Raw genomic sequence first — 17,696 nt, 5'->3', positions numbered from 1 at the left:
GGGCGGCAGTGAGGACCTGGCGAATGGCTGCGATGTCGGCTGGGGTTGCTGTGCGGTGAAGGGAGGATGGGGCCAGGCTGCGCAAAGCGAGAAGCATGCGCTGCAATGAGTTGATGCTGTAGGTGGCCAGGCTGTGGAGGCGGTCGGGCAGGGCGATGCGGCCGGCGCGCATGTGGTGGTGGACAACGGAGATGCGGCGGGCCCAGTTGCGAGAGGCAAAAAGCCGTCGGGGTTGGCCGTCGTCGGGGAGGAGGGCGGGCGGGAGTGTGGGAGGGCCAGTGGCGAAAAGGAAGTCGAGTCCGGTGGGGTTGGCCAGGGCGCGGGCGATGCGCGCGACATTGAGGCCTCTTGCAGCGAAAGCATCAACGGCACGGGTCCACAGGCCTTCAAGGCGGCGCGACCATGCAATCCAGTTGGGGTCGTCCTTGCTGCGGGGGATGCGTTTGGGGGCGACGCTGAGCGGGGTGGCGTACATGGTGTCGGTGCCGTACTGGATGATGTTGCGCAGGATGGGCCGTAGGTGCGGCGTAGCAGCGGTGTGGGCGCCGCGCGCAGCGGCAACATGCCCGCGTAGGCGAGCGGTAAGATTGCCGACGGTGCTGCCGATGTAGACGCGGCTGCGCGGGTCAGCGGCGAAAGTGATGCCATAGATGATGCCGGTGGCGTCAGGCCGAGGCAGTGGAAGGGGTGGATAGTCGAGCACGAGGGGGCGGGGCGCGGGGGAGGTGGCGGGGAGCGCGGCGTGGGGGCTGGGAGTGCAGGCGGTGGAGCTGGGGGTGCTGGGGCTGGGGCTGGCTGTAGGCGCGGGCGTGGGAGCTGCGGCGACGGCGGGGTGGTCGGAGGCGGGGGCGGATGGGGCGGGGGGCATGATGGCGGGCTGGGCGGCGGCCGCCGCAGTCGCCACTTGGGAGGCGGCGTTGCGCAGCGCGGGTGATGGGCAGAGGGGGGAAGGTCGGGCAACGGGGTTGACGAAGGGGGCGGGCGTGGGGCAGGTGTTGAAGGGGGCGGCGGCGGTGGCCGGCGCCGCGGGCGGCGTGTGCGGCGGCGCCGTGGGGGTGCCGGTGGTGCTGGCGGGGCCGGGGCTGAGGTGGAAAATGGAGCAGAAGGCCAGCACCATCGTGAGCAGGCCGGCGGCGCCGAGGCGTGGCACCATGCGACGGCGCAGGTTCCGCTGTGTGGCCAGTACACGTTCATACAGCGTGGTCGGGTTGTTCTCGGCGTGCTGGAGGTCCGCCGGGTGTGAAGCACGCGGAGGCGGCCGACGGATCAGGGAGCGCGCTGCATGAATCCGAGTGGCGCAGTCGCGGGCGCCCGTATAGACGGCGCGGCGGGCGGCGCGCTGGGCGCTATTGTTGGCCATGGTGGGGCGCGCTGGTGTACTGCGGGAAGGGCTGATGCTGCGGGGGCTGCGCGTAGCCGAACGGGGGGTACGCGATGGCAGGGCTGGCGTGCGGTGGCGGCGGCGCGCTGCGAAGCTGGTGGGGAGTGAAGGGGCTGGGGGGCAGCGGCGGCGGCGGAGGCAGCGGTGCGAAGTGCGGCGGCGGCGGCGGCCCGGCCTGGGGGGCGGCGGGACTGGATGCGGAGGTGGTGGGCGATGCGTGGTAAATGACGTTGTAGTGCTGGTAGTCTCCGGGCGGCGGCGGCAGGGGTGTGCGGGCGGCCGGGACGACTGCGGGTGGCGGTGGCGGGGGCGTGAGGCACGCCGGGCTGCTGTAGGTGTTGAGCAGGCTGGGCACGGTGCCGAGCGGCGTGTCGATGACGTGCCTGCGGCCGGCCTCCCAGCAGATGTGGCAGTACCCGGTGTAGCGGATGGTGCCGGTGGCGGCCGGCTGCAGAAGGAGTGCCACTGCTTGCTGCACTTGGTTTGCATTTCCTTCTATTCTGTTCCCTGCGCCGCTCATCCGTGGACGTGATGGAACATGGCAAGGGGCAGGAAAGCGTAGTCCCGATGTGTGTGGCTCCCACCCGTGCCCACATAAATGCGTAGCAAGAAGGGACAAGGCATTGGTGCGTCGTTCGCGCGCTGTTACTGTACCGACGGTAGCTGGCAGGTTGTGTCGATGTTTTGCTGACGCGCATTCCTCACGCTCCGGGCGCCCGGCCAAGGCGATAGCACCACACAGACTCAATGCGACGCCACACCGCGCGGATAGCATAGCCGATGCGCACCTGCAGGCAGTCGACCGGCGTCCACGGATGAGCTGTGTAGCCGCTCATCCGTGGACGATGGTCGCCTGCGGCCTGCCTGCAGGTGCGCTGCGCCTCTGCTTCACGCGTGTGGCGTTGCGATGTGTGTGTGTGTGTGTGTGTGTGTGTGTGTGTGTGTGTGTGTGTGTGTGTGTGTGTGTGTGTGTGTGTTGCTATCGCCTGCCGGTTGCCCGGAGCGTGAGGAATGCGTGTCAACACACCCCTGAACATACTACCAGCCTGCCAGCAAGTCAGCGATGTATCGGTACAGTAAGTCCGGCATTACACCAGCCACGCGCTCTTGCCTTGACGTCGCAAATTTAATGTTGGTGTCTGGGAATGCGCTGCACACTATGGGACTACGCCAACATGGACCTTACCCTATCCCATTGCACGGATGCACTCCACCTTCCTGTTCTCCAAGACGCCCAGGACTCTCCCGTTGTATGCTGCTCGCCGCCACTGCATCCATTCTTCCTCGCTCGTCCTTGGCAAGTGTCCTCAAGGTCACCACAACTCTATTCCAGTCCGGCCCAGGCAAGGAGCCAAGGACTTAAGCGCACCACACAAAGAGCATGTGGTTTCCGCACACCTAGCCCCTGCTACGGTGTATCTGCCACACTGCCACATACGGCGCGGTCCGATCGCTCAAAAACACCTCATCTCCCAAACATACCCATGGTCGGTTCGTCCAGGCACCGCCCGCCATATATCCAGCCAGGTCCCGCTGTCAAGCACAAGCACAGCAAGCAACAAACCTACCATACACCGTGCCACGCTGTACTCACCAGCAAGTACCGCAAACCAGACACCAGCAGGTCTCAACCTCCGCGCCGGCGCCGCTTCTCGGGCGGCGCCGCGCTCGCCTCCACGTGGCCTTGCCCTCCCCCTTCGCCACGCATATGCATGCTGCCACTGCTGGACCCGCTGCCTAGATCAACAGGCTTCACCAAAACAACAAAACATTAGCCTCACGCACCTCATGCAGAAAAGCCCCCTGGCGGAACAGCCTGTCCCTGCCCGGACCCCGCCGCCTGCGGCTGCTGCTGCTCTGCAAGTCGCGCCTGGTACTCGGCCTTGAAGCGGTCCAGGCGTTCCAGGTGGAACAGCAGCCGCAGCTGGTTGGTGGTCAGGTCCTCGCCGCTGCCGGACGTCTCCGTCTGCCAGCGCCGCTCCTGCAGCAAGCAGGGCACGCTGGGCACTGAGCATCGTCCAGGAGCCACCGCGTCTCCACAACAGACCTGTCTCATACGTCATAGCAGTGATGCGGAAACAAGCAACCATGCAAAGCTCTGCCCCTGCCAGCCTGCTATGCCCGCAGACGCGCCTACTTTTTCCTCGCACCTGCTCGCGCACCATCGCCGCCACCTCGGGCATAGTGTTCAGCTTGCCGCGCAGTGTGTTGTAGTAGCTGGAGCTGCCCGGCTCGGCCGAGTCGGCGGCGTGGCTGCGCACCAGCCGGAAGAGCTCGTGCAGCCGAGAGCCCAGGCCCGTGTCTATCGGCGTGTGGGATGGGCGAGTGCGTGCTACTATTCAGGAGGGTTAAGGCGCCCTGGTGGCCGCAAGAGGCACGACGGGAGCTGGACGGCATAGCAGGGCATACTCGATTGCGCGGTGGGTGTGTGGACGGAAAATCACGGACTCACCCTCCCCCAGTCTGAAGTCGTCCAGCAGGCGCTGCCGCGGCAGCGCCACGCCGGCCTTGAGTCCGTCAAGCAGCGCTGACATGGGCGTCTTGATGCTCACACCCGCCAGGACCTTGAGGTCCAATAGGTTGTAACCCTGCAGCATGGGGTTTGGAAGGGCGGGACGGGAGTCGGGGGCCCCGCCGCTGCAGGGTGTTTGGCCTACTGCACTGCGACGACTTTGTAACATGCCCAGATGCTTGACAGAGCGATGCCGACAGCAGTCCCCCCCTTCGGCCAACCTTGTTGGCGTACAGGTGGAGTCGCTCAATGTTCACCGAGGACTTGAGCGTCAGGGCGGCGCAGCGCTGGGCCAGGTAGGTGCGCGCTGCAAACAAAGCGTGGCGAGTGGTAGAGCTGAGTCAGCGACGTGCCTGTGGTTCCCTTGCACTCGCATCAAAGCGCCGCCACATCTCACTGCCCCGCAGGCCCATCCCCCTCCCAGCCGTCTCCACGGCGCCACTTACTATTGGCTTGGCCCTGCCCGGCGATCAGCGAGGACGACCAGTCCAGCAGAAACAGCTCAATCTGAGCGTCCGTCAGCCTCCGCTCCTGCTTGTAAAGCTCGTCCGGCCCTACCTGCAGATTGGCAGTGCAACGTGCAGGCCAAAAAGCGCGCGCCGGGCAAGGCTGTTCATGCATACTGGCATTCGGGAAAGGTCCGAACAAACAACGTATCCGAACCTACAAACAACGTATCCCTTCAGCAGCCCCTTACCCAACTGCGAAGTCCCTAAAACGCCCACGCCCACGCCCCCGCTCACACTCAGGCTAAGGGCCTGGGCTCACCTTGGCCTCCAGGTTGGCCCACACGCGCGCATACACGGCCTTGTTGGTCCGGCCCGAGGCCTGCCCCACGGCGCGGGCCGCCTCCACCGCCGCCGCGCGCATCACATCACTGTCCAGGTGCGGCGGGCCTGTGCGGCGGCACGTGGCACACGTTCCGTACATATCAGCCAAGGCCACGAGCACAACCCGCTACTCAGGAATCAGGCTCCGTAGGTACACCCCGGCACGCACGTACACCTGCACCGACTCCCTGCGGTTCCCCATGTACAACGACTCGCGTATGCAGCTGCAGTTCTCCTTGCCGCGCGAATGTTTCCTTACGGGATTGGTTCAACGTTAACCCCCATCGCCTCACCCCAACCAGGACCTCATCGCACCCACCGCACCTTCCACCCAACGATCCCGCAACCCCCAAACCGGCTGCAGCTAACCCCAGCCCTTACTCTGATTCTGGTTTCCAACCAGCTGCTTCTGTAGCAACCTCCCTCCGCTCTTTCACCCATGGCCATGACACCTCCGCGCTCTCACCCGCATCCAGCAGGAACATGTCGTACAGGTAGTCGGGGCTGTCACCCAGCAGCCCCTGGTACTGGGCCAGCAGCAGCGGCTCCGCATACCGGTCCAGCTTGGGCCGCCCCTCAAACTCCGCCAGCTCCAGCACGTTGCGCAGCGGCGTGCCAGGCGCGGAAGCGCGTCGGGAGGAGGAGGTGGAAGCGGAGGAGGAGCCCTCGGGCGCGGGCTCGTGTGTGTAGGCGGGCGGCCGCAGCCCCAGCACCACCAGCAGCGCCTCAGCCTGGCGCGGTAGCACGAGGCACTCCTCGTACGGCAGGCCTGGGCGCGGGGCAGTCCGGCAGCGGGTGGGCGTTGGGGAGAGATGAGAGTGAGGAGGACGGACGGCGCGCAGGGCGCAGGAAAGGGTGACAAGGGTGCAGGAACGGGCTTCGCAGTAGTGGAGAGTAGAACGCTGCTGGCAGCACCTGATGGCGAGCAAGCGCAAGGGCGCAGACCCACTCACTCCGTATGGTAATGCTCTCCTCCTCTCCATCCTCCTGGGATGATGATTTCACGGCAGCTTTGCGTCTGGATACGCGCTTCTTGGGCGCCTGCAGTTCCCCATCAGGAGCCGCCGCCGCTTCCGGGCCCCCCTCTGCAACTGTCTCGGCTGCTACCTTAGTGCGACGCGTGCGCGTAACTTTTGGCTTTGCTGCAGCTGCGCTATCACCTCCAACCTCTGCTACTCCGGATGCTGAAGCAGCGGCCTCTTCGCCCGGCTCGGCAGCCTGCGCCTTGCGGCACGAGGCACGCTTCTTGGGCACAGCCGCTGCCGCCTCGGCGTCGTCCTCACTCGGCCCAGACGAGGGGTCCAGCCCTGCCTCAGTCGCGCTGTCAGTGGCAGCGGTCTTGCGGCTAGCCCGCTTCTTTGCCACTGGTACATCATCGCTGCTGCCGCTGGGCACGGCGGCGGCCGCGGAGGTTGCCCGGCGAGTGCGTTTGGGCTTGGGCGGCTCGCCGCTGGCACCGTCTACCGCTGGCAGGGCGCTGTCGCTATCAGCGGCAGACGAGGCAGCGGGGAAGCTGCGGAATCTGGGGATAGGTGCTATTGCAGACCACCTGTTGAAGGTCTGCAGCAGCGGCAGCGCCTGCCGCAACCGGAGGAGCATTGTGGAAGGTGACAGGACGCGAAGGGCGGGGCTGGCGCACGACGCTCCTCTTGATCGCTCGAGCGCCCGGCCCCTGCAGAGCCGCTCAAGGCGCGACAGTCTCTCCTAAAGCACGCGATAATTGTGGGGTTCGCGGCGTGTTCGGAGCAGGGAGAGAGCTTGGCGAGCTGTCGAGACGCGCGCTATGCAAGAAATCAGTTTCCCAGTGCGTGTATACAGCTTTACGTTCGTAGCTCATGCAGTATCGTTGCACTTCACAGACTAGAGAGTGGATTCTACCGCTTCGGAGCCCCATCATCGGCCATCGCAGCGTCGCATCCCAGGGTGAGCATCCACTTGTCTTGGTTTTCTTTTACGTTGACACTTCCTTTCTTTACATACCAGTTAAAATGTCTCTTATCGTGACTGGTGCTGATCGTTACTCGCCGGACAAGCTGCCACAGCTTGAGGCGTATGTTGATGAGCAGGTAGATCTGTATTTCTTAGCAGCCCGTTTAGTCCCCTGGCCCCTTGGTGCCAGCACGGCGACACATGCTCGGCGGCGGCAATTTGCGCTGAAAGCGTCCTGCACTGCTGCAGGTCGCGAACCGCTCATGGAGCCTGGATGCTAATGTTACGCTGCTGCGCTTCTACCAGTTCAGCCCGGCCAGCGTGAAGCCTGCCATTGTCGCTAAGGTGCTTATCAAGGCGATCATGCAGGCGCCCGCGCAGGACTACAAATGCTGCATCACGCTGCTTCCAGAGCGCCTGCTGCAGGTGTGCGAAGTGCAGTGGAATGGCGTTTAAAGCGTCAGGGCCTGGGGGAGGGGGTGGGTGGGGTGGGTTAGGGGCCGCACCGTGGGGTGCCGCCCAAGACACGCGGGGAATGCTGTGGCACCTTCATGGCTGTTTCCACACCTCTCCTGTTCCACTATTGCTCCATCCGTTGCACGAACCCTGCATTGCTGCAGTCTGACGAGTCGGTGTACAAGGTGGTGCAGCTCGCAAACGCGCTGGAGACCAGCCGCTTCGGCGACTTCTGGAACGCGGCCAACACCTGCCGCGACCTGCTGGGCGGCAGTAAGTGCAGCGCACGGGGACCTGGCTGGAGTGGGAGCCACTCAGCTAGGACGCAGGGGTTTTTAAAGGCAACGGATGCGGAATCAGAGGCAACAGAGGCGCCCCGATTGCCACACGTCACGAATGCCAATTAAACCAGCTCTATCTGCTGCTCTGCTGCAGTCCCCGGCTTCTACGAGTCGGTGCGCGGCTTCATCGCGCACACGCTGGTGCACACCTACGGCCGCGTGACCAAGCGCACGCTGGCGGACTGCCTAAAGCTGGAGGGCGCCACGCTGGAGCAGTACGTGAGTGATGCATTGCGCTTACGAGTTTCTTATGGGGGGGCGTGGTGGCGGCAGTGTCTCCGTGTGCGTTTACATGTGAATGGTGCGCAGTAAGCAGGGCTGGGTTGGGTAGAAAGGCGTTGAGGAGCGTCGCTTGAGGACGTGAGCGAAAGGGTTAAGCTGTGTGCATACGGCGGGGTGGGAGATTGTGACGCCGGCTTGAAGGTCCCTTCGCCAGTGCGCCTCATCAGCTAGCATCAGGGTAAAAACGCGCCTGCTGGCTGCTTGCTTCTGACCACAGCTGTCTGAAAAGTGCAAGTCGGCTGGCTGGAGCATTGTCAACACGCCCGCTGGCGAGGTGGTGGGGCTCCCCAAGAAGTGAGTACAGGCGCAGAATTCTGGACTGGCCTGCGGAGGGGGCGGGGTCTGCTGGCATTGCTAGGATGAGGGGCCGGGAAGCGGGGCACGCGGGCACACCGTGGGCGCACGCAGAGCTGAAACAGCTGATCGAACATGGTAACATGTTTGGTGCCTCCTGTGCCACATGGCATGATAGCGCCGCGACATCCCATGTCCACCTGCCCACCTCCAATCCTGCCGCACCTGTACTCTGGAAATGCACACCCCGCAAACAACCTCTCCTCCTCCATCAACACTCACCTACATATCGTGCTTATCTAGTATCAGATTGTCCTAAAAACTGGGGTTGTACCCCAAGTGCTACAAGCTCACGCCATTCATGGCCCTCCTGCCCTGTATTACGCCCGCGTTCTGCCCGCAGCGACGACAACCAGTCGGTCGTGAAGCGCACCCAGGAGCTCATCCGCTTCGACCAGGTGGCGCCCATGCTCAAGGCCGTGACCGTGGGCTTTTAAATCAACGCTACTACTGAAATTACTTGACGACACGACCATGACAGCATGACACACAACCATTACTGTCAGACTCTTCTAGGCATTAGATAGAAGACCGTTGGATCCCGGTATGCCCATCGGGTTGTAGACTTGAGTGCGTGAAGGGCATTCGTTGAGAAGCCGTGCCCCGCCTTGGGGCGGTCCGCACACGCATGCGAAGGCATCGCAGAAGGCGTTACTGTACTGACTTTGTTCGGCGGTATGGCACCCCATTACAAAGGAGGCTAGCTGGAATAGTACACGGCGCTTATGTAGCCAGCTGCTGGTGGCGTGTAGCGAGCTTAACGGGAGCCATCGCCTTGGCCAAGCCACGACAGCAGCCCCTTGACGGTGCTGCCTAGGTTCTCCGCAGCGGCGACGCTTGCACTGCGCGAGCCACCGCCGCTGCCCCCCGCGCCAGGGCCGCTGGCACCGCCAGACTCGCTGCCGCCTGTAGGAGCCGAGCCGCCGGTGCCGGGGCGCGGCGCGCCTGCGGACGGGATGTTGCTGCCGCTGCTTCGCTGCGGGCTGTTGTGCGCCGGCTGCCCAGTGACGCTGCGCCACAGGCGCTGCAGCTGGTCCAGCGGGCCGGGCGGCGGCCGCTTGGCGATGGATGCAGCGCGCTCGGCAATGTCGGCCTGTGTGAAGAGATGGGGTTAGAGGCGCTTAGCTTGGAGGCACCCACAGGAGTGCCAAGAGTGCGCAGTATGCATGCGCGTGTATTGTGTAACGTAGAATTTGTTTCGCGTCCTTTGCGCCGTTTGCTTGCTTGGCCCAGATATCGGTACTCTCTGATGCAGACACCTTCCGTACCCTGCCCACCTGCGATTGCGACATGTCCTGGTACGCGGTCGCGTGCGCCGCCGCGCTGGCCGCCCGCTCCTCCGCCTCCTTAGCCGCCTCGGACGCCTGGGCCACGCGCGCTTCCGCAGCCACAATAGCGCTCTCCGCCGCGCTCTCCAGGCCAGCCTGAAGTCACGGCACAAGGGAAAGCAAACGTCAGCTACCCGCCCAAAGCGCAAGTGCCCACATCAGCGTTCATACGCTCGTCAAACCACAGCCATTGCACACCTGCGCCGCCGTGGCTGCTGCCGCCGCCCGCTCTGCCGCCTCTGCCGCGCGCGACGCGGCGCTGCTGGCCGCCGCTGCGTAGGCTGCTGCGCGCTGCGACGCCTCACTGGCTGCCGCTGCGCCGCGCAGCGCCAGCTGCGCCCGCTCCTTCATGGCGCCCAGAGACGTGTCGTCGGGCGACAGGTGCGACAGGGCCGACGTGTCCGGCGCCCGGCTGAGGGGCTCGGGTCGCACGGGAGGAAACGACAACCGCGGCGGCTGGCCCGGCGCGGCGTGGCCGTGCGGTGGCGCTTGCGCGGAGGCGCCTAGCCCGGCACGCGGGAGCGGCAGCGGCCTGCTAGTGATGGCGCCGTCCTGGCCGCGGGCGTCCGGGCTGTCGAAGAAGCTGCTGCGTGCGAAATCTTGCTGGTGCGGTGCTGTGGCGCTAGGCTCTGTGCCTGCAGTAGACAGCGCTGGCTGCGCAGCCCGCTCGAACGGCGATGAGGGCGGCGTGTGGTGTGTTGCCGCCCCTGCACCGACTGCTGCCGCACCCGCCGCCGTTGCCCCAATCCCTGACCCTGGCCCAGGGCCAGCTGCGGGCTGCGGCGATGCTCCCGCGCGCGACACATCAGTCCCGTGCCCTGAAGTGCTAGGTTTGGGCGGCGACTCCGCGGGCGCCTGCTGCTGAGCTGACGCCTTTTGTGCTGCAGCTGCGCGCTCCACCTTCGCCTCCTCTTCCTGAGCCTCCTCCTCTGCCACGTCCGTGCTCAGTGGTGTGAAGATGTCTGAAATGCCGTCGTCATCTGAACCCCGTGCGGCGGGGCCTGCCGACTCAGCGCGGCTGGTGCTTGGCGCCGCCGTAGCTGCTTCCGCGGCCTTGCCATCCTCCTTCTCTGCTGCAGGCCCGCTGGCACCAGGAGTAGACTGGGCCTGTGATGCCGGAGCTGTGTGTGCTGCTGGCGGCTCCTTTGCAGCTGCTGTCGTCGCAGACCTGCTGCTGCTAGCGGCTCCTGGCGGAGTCTCTGTGGACGCGTACGGCGTGCTGGCGGTCACGACCGGCACCGCGCCAGTAGACCCGGATGCTGGGGTGCCAACCACCACCGCCACGGCGGGAGACAGTACCGGTTGCTGCTTGGGCTTCCGACCACCTGCACGCATGAGGAGGATACGGAAAGTCGGTGCAAGCCGCCCAGTGCTGGTTGCGTGGGTTGTAGGTACCGTAGGGTTTGGCGCTACCTTCCCACCACTTGTCCTGAACCGCGCCCTCAGCTTCCATCCCTGGCCTCGCCTGACGTGCGAGTGTGCGCTCGCAACAATCTAGTTGCCCACTGTTGCTATGGCATTTATCTGGCGTCTTAAACCCGCACTCTGTGGCCGGACCCTCTCAGTCCCACTCACCCGCCAGCTTCACCAGTTGGTGCACGCCCAGGCTGAGCCCCACGGTCAGCAGCACAAAGAAAACGGCCCCTGGATTAATGCAGCAAGCGCATTGCGTTAGGTGTTAGTCTGGTTCAATTGCGTGGGATGCGCATGTGGCGCGGTACTAGGGTAAGGGTAAGGTTGAGAACCTCAAGCGCCAGCTCACCCGCACGGTCAGGCTCGCGTATGCCTGCAGGGTCAGGCGCTCCGCCCCAATCTCCTGGCATTGGTGGGACCCAGTCCCGGCTAGCCGCAGGGTCAGCGGGCACGGGGCTCGAGGCGCTTGCTGGCGCTGGCGCTCCGCCGACAGCTGAGCATAATTGTGCTGGTGCTGACGCCGGATGTGCGGCTCCCTGGGCCGCGGGCTGCTGCACTGCTCCATCATCTGTCTGCTGAATTATTTCATTTGCATTTGGGGCCGCAGGACTGGCTTCCGGGCTCGACCATGCTCGGGAACTCCGTTGTGCGTGAGCTCCCCTCACCCCGAAATGCAGTCGCGGAATGTGTGCGGCATTGGGCACGACTAGGCCGACAGAGTTTCGGTGGGCAAGCATTCTTGCTGAGCAAAAATGAAACTCGGGGTGCGGTGACCCTACCAAACAGCGCTATGGCCTTGCATTGTCAGCCAGGTGAGATTAACTCCGTGTCCTAGCTGTCACGCATTCTACAATCGGCCCGAAGGTGGCGTTCGGTGCATTTTGCATGGTGCATGGTGCACACTCTCACATCCCGTCGAGCCGAACCCTGCCACTCATGCAACGACTTCTTTTCCAAATGCATGCGAGTAGTTCAGCGCCTCAAATCTGCCCCCTGGAAGTGAACAAGCAACACCCACACTCTGTCCCAGACTTTGTCCAGCTTCTTCATAGCACTTGGCGCAAAGCTGAAAGTAATCTAGCATGAGCAGGACGTCCATACCGTTGTAGAGCTGGAGCTGTGAACGCTTCACGATGGCACGGTTGAAGCCCGGCAAGGTCCAGCTACCAGCGCTAGACACGGGCCCAATACCCCTGGTGCCTATCAGGTCAGCGTAAACTTGCAGCCAGGCTTGTATGTTTGGTGGGAAGTCCGCGGGAAAGGCATGGCACACGAGGGTCACCACTGGCAAGCCTCGCGCCTGGCCGCCCCCACAACCCTAAGCACAACCCCGCCCCAACCCTTCTCAGGGAGCAAGCACGCAAACAGCTCCTCGAAGTCATTGATTCGGTGGGTCATGCGCCTGCGCTCATGCCTGCACCATTACCGAAGCAATGCCCGGCACCTGCTATGGCCTAGTTAAGGCGAGTGCTCTCCACGCGCGCCGACCGACACCCACCCTCACGCCTCTGCACACAACACCCGACAGCGGCGCGGCAAGAAGGCGCTGATTCTGGACCCCGCTGTCAGCGGACCGCTGGGACTGTTGGATGCTGGCCTCACAGACCTGCTCACCGAGCATGGCGTTGTCAAGTGCGTGGGCGTATCGCAGACCAGGCGCTGCAGCACAGCGCCTTTTAGGTGGCATTTCCGACCATGCCACGTGCCAGGAGCTAGCGGCAGGGAGGGTACAATAACGAGCTGCTGCAATAGTTCCTACAGCCAGCGCGCGGCACCTCGGCACCATTGTCCGTGCTCATTCCCGCCAGGCTGCTGTACCTGGAGCCGGGCAAGCGGTTGGATGACGTGGCATACAACGCCACGGAGCCCAAGCTGGCAGACACCCGCAGCGTGGTGTACCTGGTGGGACCTGGCGGAGTCGGGATGGGGGCCGGGGCAGGCCTCAAGGGAGTATCTCGGCAGTTGGCACGCGGAGGTATTGGCCGCAATTCCAAGCATGCAGGCACTTGTGCATGTCTGGGTGCCTGTGTGGTCGTGGACCCGATAGCGTACGGCAACCGACGCAGGAAGGACTGACGCACGTCCGCGCCCGCAGGTGCGCCCGACCGTAGCAAACGCCCAGGCGGTTGCGGCGCAGATCAAGACCCGCACCAAGTAAGGCAGGGTCTAATGGTTCCATCGCCTGCAAGCGATCCATACCTGCGGTCCTGAACCTCAATGCCTGCATATGCAGAGCGGACGCACACGACTTCTCCGTGTGCTTTGTGCCCCGTCGCACCATCGCATGCGAGCGGGTGCTGGAGGAGGAGGGCGTGTTGGGCGACGTGGCCATTGGTGAGGCGCGTGACAAGGGCATTGCACGCGTGAGGCGCGTCATGGAGTTGGTTCGAGGCAGGCTGGGACAAACGCAGTTTGCACAGGATGATGACAGCGGATCAGCAGCTCCATGGTTGACTGCCTGCTTCTTGCTCGACCCCCCCCCCCCCGCATTGGGTTTGGTTTAGTTTGGGCTGGTATCTACACACACACACACACACACACACACACACACACACACACACACACACACACACATTTGCCGTCATGCATGCGCCCATGCCGTCCCCCACCTGTTTATTTGCTCGTGGTCGCCCACCCTCCGTCTCTTTCCTAAATCGCGCAACCCCTAGTATAGTTAATTGGGCTGGGACTGGGCTGCATGTTTGCTCTTGCTCGTCGCGCGCCGCCGCGCTAACATGTTCCTTCGCTCTTGTTCGTGACACTCCCCTGCTGCCGCCCTGTGCTCTGTTGTTTTCTTATTCGCTCGTAGGTGAGAATTTCATCGAGGATTGGGCGGGAGCTTGGACTTAGCGGCCAGGAGTAGCGACGCGGAGCTAGGAATTGTAGGAGTGCCTGGGCCTCACGGTACCGTGAGCACATGCATGGGTTTGCACCCTTGAGAGCGTGTGGACGCTAATCCCCCCTCGAGGTTAGAGTAGCGGGGGTTGCGCGATTTCCGGTTGGTAAGACCGGCGGCTCACCGCAGCAGGTATGCGAGGTAACTTCAGGTAACATCCGTAAACCGTCGCTTTGCTGCATCGCATACACTGTCTTTGCGCAACGTTTTCCTTGTGCTCTTTAACACACACACACACACACACACACACACACACACACACACGCACACACACACACACACACACACACACACACACACACACACCGCTGCTCGCTGCTCGCTGCTCGCTGCCCGCTGCCCGCTGCCCGCTGCCCGCTGCAGGCGAGTACTGCCTGGACATGGTGCCCTACGACGACGACGTGCTGAGCCTGGAGCTGGACAGCGCCTTCGCCGACTGTGTGGCGGACGGCGACTCCACGCCGCTCTACTACACCGCCGCCGCCATCACGCGGCTTCAGGCGCTGTACGGAGTCATCCCGCGCGTGCAGGTGCGCAGGGGCGCGCTGCACGATGGCTTTGACGCTGCAGAGCTTGGGTTTCCAGTTCATGCAGGGTTTGGGTGGCGGCGTTTGGGCGACGTTGCTCCGTCTGCGCCCTGATCTTGCCCGAACCGCAGGGCAAGGGCCCGGCTGCGACGGCTGTCCGCGACATGTGCTTTCGCATGCGGAGAGAGAGCTCGGGTCTGACGGCCGCACCGCCGCTCGCTGCCACTCTGGGCGCGGCGGGGCTGGCTGGGGCGTCTGGCCTTGGGCTTGGAGGCCGCATCGACCGCATGATACTGATTGACCGGGAGGTGGATCTTATCACACCCATGATGACTCAGATCACGTTTGAGGGCCTCATAGACGAGGTCACCGGTATCAAGCACGGCACGGTGCCCTGGTTGGCCAAGGGTGAGCGCAACCGCCTACGGCTGTGATAAATTCGATCACGTACGCATTACGGAATCCATGCTGTGATACTGCGGGCGCCTTACCTCTGACCATGTCGATACTGTATCGCCGCCCTGATGCATAGACAAACGCGGCGGCGGCGCGGCGGGCGAGAGCGCAGGCGAGGGCGCAGGCGGCGGCGGGCGCGGGCCGGCCGGGCGCACGCTGCTCAACAGCACGGACCCGTTCTACCGGGAGTTTCGCGACCTTCCCTTCCACGTGGCTATCATGAGGTAGGGCGCAGGGGCCTGCACATCTCCGCGCCTCAAGGCCAACACGAGCATGAGTACAAGCATCTGCTGTGACCGTGTGGTCGCGCATGCGTTGTGCCTGATGCCGCTGTGCTCGGGCCCCTGGCCGCAGGCTGGGACAGTACGTGCAGGATGCGCGGCGCGAGTACAGCGAGCTGGGCAGCAAGGACCTCAGCGAACTCAAGAGCTTCGTCAAGGGCCTTCCCAAGCTTAACATGCTCGACAGGTGGCTGGCTGGCTACGGCGTGGGGCACAGGCCGTGGGGCTAGGGGTTGCTGACCTAAGGGTCTAATACACTCTGGTCAGAAGTGCGGCTGCTTGGAGGCGAATGCGTGGGTCCAGAAGGCGCGATACGATCTGGCTTGACCGCCCACATGGTGTCCTGCTGCCTGCAGGTTGTCGGACGTCGCCACGCCGCCTGCAGAACGGGTAGGTGCGTGCCAGGCCCGCCCAACAGCGCAAGCGGCATGTGCGCTGACGTGAATACATACAAAGCGCGAGAGCGGCGTGGTGTGTGGTTCAATGAGGAGCCACACGGCACGCCGCGGTTCCGGATACATGGCGTGCCTCCCAGCGCCAAGTGCGCTGCCGTCTCGGTGTACATACTGCAATGCTTTTTGGGACGCGTGCCAGCCCGCTCACCTCCTTTGGCATTGTGTCCCTTTGTATACCAGGTCCGGGAGCAGCTCTTCCATGACCGGCTAAACCAGGAGCAGGCCATCGTGGAGGGCTACGAGCCGGAAGCCTCCGTCGCATTCATCGAGGTATGCACGGATGCAAGGGGCGTGCCTACTCGCCCCCACGCCACACCGTACGTGTGGCAACTGGCAAGCGCTCGATTTCAAAAGCACGCGTCACTTGATGCAAGGGTTGCAAATGTGTCCAGTGTCCTTGCCCTTGGTCCCGGCGCTTCTGCCGGGCACCCCTTGCCCCCACCTCCTCTGAGGCCTGGCTAGCCTATTGCCTTTGATGCAGGAGCTCATGTACCGCGGCGCCGACACTGTGGACGTGCTGCGGCTGCTGGTGTTGCTGAGTGCCGTTGGCGGCGGCCTGCCGCGGAAGCAGCTGGACGGCCTGCGGCAAGAGCTGCTGCACACGTATGGCCACCAGCACCTGCTCACGCTCAACGTGCTGGAGAAAGCGGGTGCGTGCTGCGCCTGGTGCGGACATGTGCGGGCGTCGCGCTGTACAGCATACCACGCTGTGTGATTTCGGTGTCCGTATCACATCAATCAACATCAAACTGGCTTTGCATGCCATGCCGCAGGCTTGCTCAAAGCCTCTCCCGGCACCAAGAGTCACTTCTCGGCCGTGCGCAAGGCGCTGCACCTCATCGTCCCGGAGCAGGAGCCGGCGCCTGGGGCGGGCGGGGCCGACGGCGCGGGCGGCGGCGCCGAGCCCACCGACGTGTCCTACTTGTACAAGGGCTACGCGCCGCTCAGCATCCGGCTGGTGGAGGCGGCACTCAAGTGCGTTCATGACACCGTTGAGCACATGTCCGTCCGGCACTGCTCTGCCTGCGCAACGGGCACTAACCACGCACTGGATGCTAATCAGCCGCGCTGGCATACATAACTTCCCGTGTTGTCGCTGCTCTCACGCCGGCCCTGCGCCTTCATGGTCCCTGCTCGCTCACAGGACCGGCTTCGGCCCGCTGTCTGAGGCGCTGCAGCACCTGCCCGGCAGCGCCTTCGATGTGGTGCAGGCGGTGGATAGCAACGGCATGCCGGTGGAAAAGCCCTACAAGCCGGCGCCGGTCTCGGCAGGCAGCGCAGCGGGCGTCGCCGGCGCCTCGGCCTCCGCCAGCGGCGCTGCGCCCGGCAGTGGCCTGAGCAGCGCGGCGTCAAGCGGCAACGTGACGGGGCTAGGGGCGGGGTCAGGGATGGGTGGACTGGCCACTGCGGCCTCGCTGTCTGCGGGAGGTGGCGGGTTGGGGGCAGGAGGAGGCGGCGCGGGCGGCGCTCATGGCCAGCCGGAGACAGTGCTTGTGGTGTTTATTGGCGGCGTGACGTTTGCGGAGATATCGGCTCTGCGCTTTATCAGCTCGCGGCCTGACAGCGGCTTCCGCTTCGTGGTGCTTACCACGCGCATCGTGAACGGACGCACGCTGCTGCAGTCATTTATCGATCCAGTGACACTGCAGTACAGCACGGCGGTGGCGGCGGGCGGCAGCGGTGCACAGACCTGAGCTTAGGCGGAGTGCAGGCCAGACCTGAACGTTGCGACGAGTTGGCAGGAGCGTGGGTGGCAAGACCCAGACGATACTGACGTTCGCGGAACGGCAAGTATGCGCTGCAAGCAGATAGCGCAATGGATGTGATCACAGCTACGGGGTGTTGGCGGAGAACCGCGCGGCAGGGTTGTTGTGTGACCTGACTGAACACTGGCTCTTCCTTTAAAGCGTCCGACCGCGTGAACAAAGGAGCCTCGCCACATAGGCGGCCAAGGGCAGAACAGCGGGCATCCGCTCTAGCGGGTCTGGCCTCTGGCGCCGCAACGGTTTCGGGTAGCACAAGGCAGGTGCAGTGGTGGCACCAAACTAAATACTGGCAGACACCACGAGTGCCACCTGTTAGAAACCTTTGGCCTCAGAAATTGCACCGACGTGACGTGCCTTTATGCCCCCGGGGAGCTCTTCATGGGCCCGGACTCCCAACACCATGCGCCTCCCCCAGTGACCCGGCAGCTGCTACAGACCGTGCGAGTTACGCCCACTGTAGCCTCCACTGTCCGCCAACCCAATTATCAC

At 64.0% G+C, this 17,696-nt stretch overlaps 4 protein-coding genes across 5 annotated transcripts; 2 read left to right on the top strand and 2 right to left on the bottom strand.

Moving 5' to 3' along the window:
• Positions 1-2,457: 2,457 nt before the first annotated feature.
• CHLRE_12g515700v5 (uncharacterized protein) lies at positions 2,458-6,552 on the bottom strand. The gene is made up of 8 exons (XM_001703159.2): positions 5,677-6,552; positions 5,190-5,492; positions 4,662-4,789; positions 4,340-4,451; positions 4,115-4,200; positions 3,834-3,969; positions 3,532-3,683; positions 2,458-3,362 (listed from the first exon to the last, which is right to left on the bottom strand). The coding sequence occupies exons 1-8, from the start codon at positions 6,320-6,322 to the stop codon at positions 3,168-3,170; spliced, it is 1,758 nt and encodes a 585-aa protein (XP_001703211.2). The 5' UTR covers positions 6,323-6,552; the 3' UTR covers positions 2,458-3,167.
• A 131-nt stretch (positions 6,553-6,683) lies between these two features.
• Positions 6,684-9,178, top strand: CHLRE_12g515650v5 (uncharacterized protein). Its single transcript, XM_001703176.2, has 6 exons — positions 6,684-6,789; positions 6,902-7,078; positions 7,273-7,381; positions 7,544-7,668; positions 7,949-8,025; positions 8,429-9,178. Exons 1-6 carry the CDS (start codon positions 6,712-6,714, stop codon positions 8,520-8,522), a joined length of 660 nt encoding a protein of 219 aa, XP_001703228.1. The 5' UTR covers positions 6,684-6,711; the 3' UTR covers positions 8,523-9,178.
• A 2-nt stretch (positions 9,179-9,180) lies between these two features.
• On the bottom strand, positions 9,181-11,652 carry CHLRE_12g515600v5 (uncharacterized protein). Of its 2 annotated transcripts, XM_043068296.1 has the most exons (5): positions 11,176-11,652; positions 10,989-11,057; positions 9,612-10,738; positions 9,363-9,509; positions 9,181-9,290 (listed from the first exon to the last, which is right to left on the bottom strand). In XM_043068296.1, the coding sequence occupies exons 1-5, from the start codon at positions 11,234-11,236 to the stop codon at positions 9,207-9,209; spliced, it is 1,488 nt and encodes a 495-aa protein (XP_042918392.1). In that variant the 5' UTR covers positions 11,237-11,652; the 3' UTR covers positions 9,181-9,206. The 2 variants fall into 2 exon arrangements, with proteins under 2 accessions (XP_042918392.1, XP_042918391.1); XM_043068297.1 differs by having other exon boundaries at positions 9,281-9,509; positions 9,608-10,738.
• Positions 11,653-11,762: 110 nt separating this feature from the next.
• Positions 11,763-17,498, top strand: CHLRE_12g515550v5 (uncharacterized protein). Its single transcript, XM_001703175.2, has 15 exons — positions 11,763-12,033; positions 12,176-12,215; positions 12,355-12,458; positions 12,635-12,728; positions 12,922-12,980; positions 13,060-13,160; positions 14,086-14,252; positions 14,381-14,657; positions 14,782-14,929; positions 15,060-15,173; positions 15,343-15,376; positions 15,622-15,711; positions 15,923-16,091; positions 16,215-16,416; positions 16,586-17,498. Exons 1-15 carry the CDS (start codon positions 11,960-11,962, stop codon positions 17,133-17,135), a joined length of 2,223 nt encoding a protein of 740 aa, XP_001703227.1. The 5' UTR covers positions 11,763-11,959; the 3' UTR covers positions 17,136-17,498.
• The last annotated feature ends 198 nt before the right edge of the window (positions 17,499-17,696 follow it).

This window comes from Chlamydomonas reinhardtii, chromosome 12 (genome assembly GCF_000002595.2).
Source record: "Chlamydomonas reinhardtii strain CC-503 cw92 mt+ chromosome 12, whole genome shotgun sequence".
Lineage (NCBI taxonomy): Eukaryota > Viridiplantae > Chlorophyta > Chlorophyceae > Chlamydomonadales > Chlamydomonadaceae > Chlamydomonas > Chlamydomonas reinhardtii.
This window is presented reverse-complemented; position numbering and strand designations above follow the sequence as displayed.

Bases quoted from the DNA above. Each gene is read 5' to 3' on its own strand.
- CHLRE_12g515650v5 (XM_001703176.2), top strand. From the start codon at position 6,712: ATGTCTCTTATCGTGACTGGTGCTGATCGTTACTCGCCGGACAAGCTG. The intron at 6,790-6,901 runs GTAGATCTGTAT...GCACTGCTGCAG, and splicing joins AGGCGTATGTTGATGAGCAG to GTCGCGAACCGCTCATGGAG. The intron at 8,026-8,428 runs GTGAGTACAGGC...TTCTGCCCGCAG, and splicing joins GTGGTGGGGCTCCCCAAGAA to CGACGACAACCAGTCGGTCG.
- CHLRE_12g515550v5 (XM_001703175.2), top strand. From the start codon at position 11,960: ATGGCACGGTTGAAGCCCGGCAAGGTCCAGCTACCAGCGCTAGACACG. The intron at 12,034-12,175 runs GTCAGCGTAAAC...AACCCTTCTCAG, and splicing joins ATACCCCTGGTGCCTATCAG to GGAGCAAGCACGCAAACAGC. The intron at 13,161-14,085 runs GTGAGGCGCGTG...TGCCCGCTGCAG, and splicing joins GTTGGGCGACGTGGCCATTG to GCGAGTACTGCCTGGACATG.
- CHLRE_12g515600v5 (XM_043068296.1), bottom strand. From the start codon at position 11,236: ATGCCAGGAGATTGGGGCGGAGCGCCTGACCCTGCAGGCATACGCGAG. The intron at 10,739-10,988 runs GTGAGTGGGACT...TCATGCGTGCAG, and splicing joins CCAACTGGTGAAGCTGGCGG to GTGGTCGGAAGCCCAAGCAG. The intron at 9,291-9,362 runs GTGGGCAGGGTA...AACGGCGCAAAG, and splicing joins AGGACATGTCGCAATCGCAG to GACGCGAAACAAATTCTACG.
- CHLRE_12g515700v5 (XM_001703159.2), bottom strand. From the start codon at position 6,322: ATGCTCCTCCGGTTGCGGCAGGCGCTGCCGCTGCTGCAGACCTTCAAC. The intron at 5,493-5,676 runs GTGAGTGGGTCT...CCCCGCGCCCAG, and splicing joins GGAGAGCATTACCATACGGA to GCCTGCCGTACGAGGAGTGC. The intron at 4,790-5,189 runs GTGAGAGCGCGG...GCCGCCGCACAG, and splicing joins CATGTTCCTGCTGGATGCGG to GCCCGCCGCACCTGGACAGT.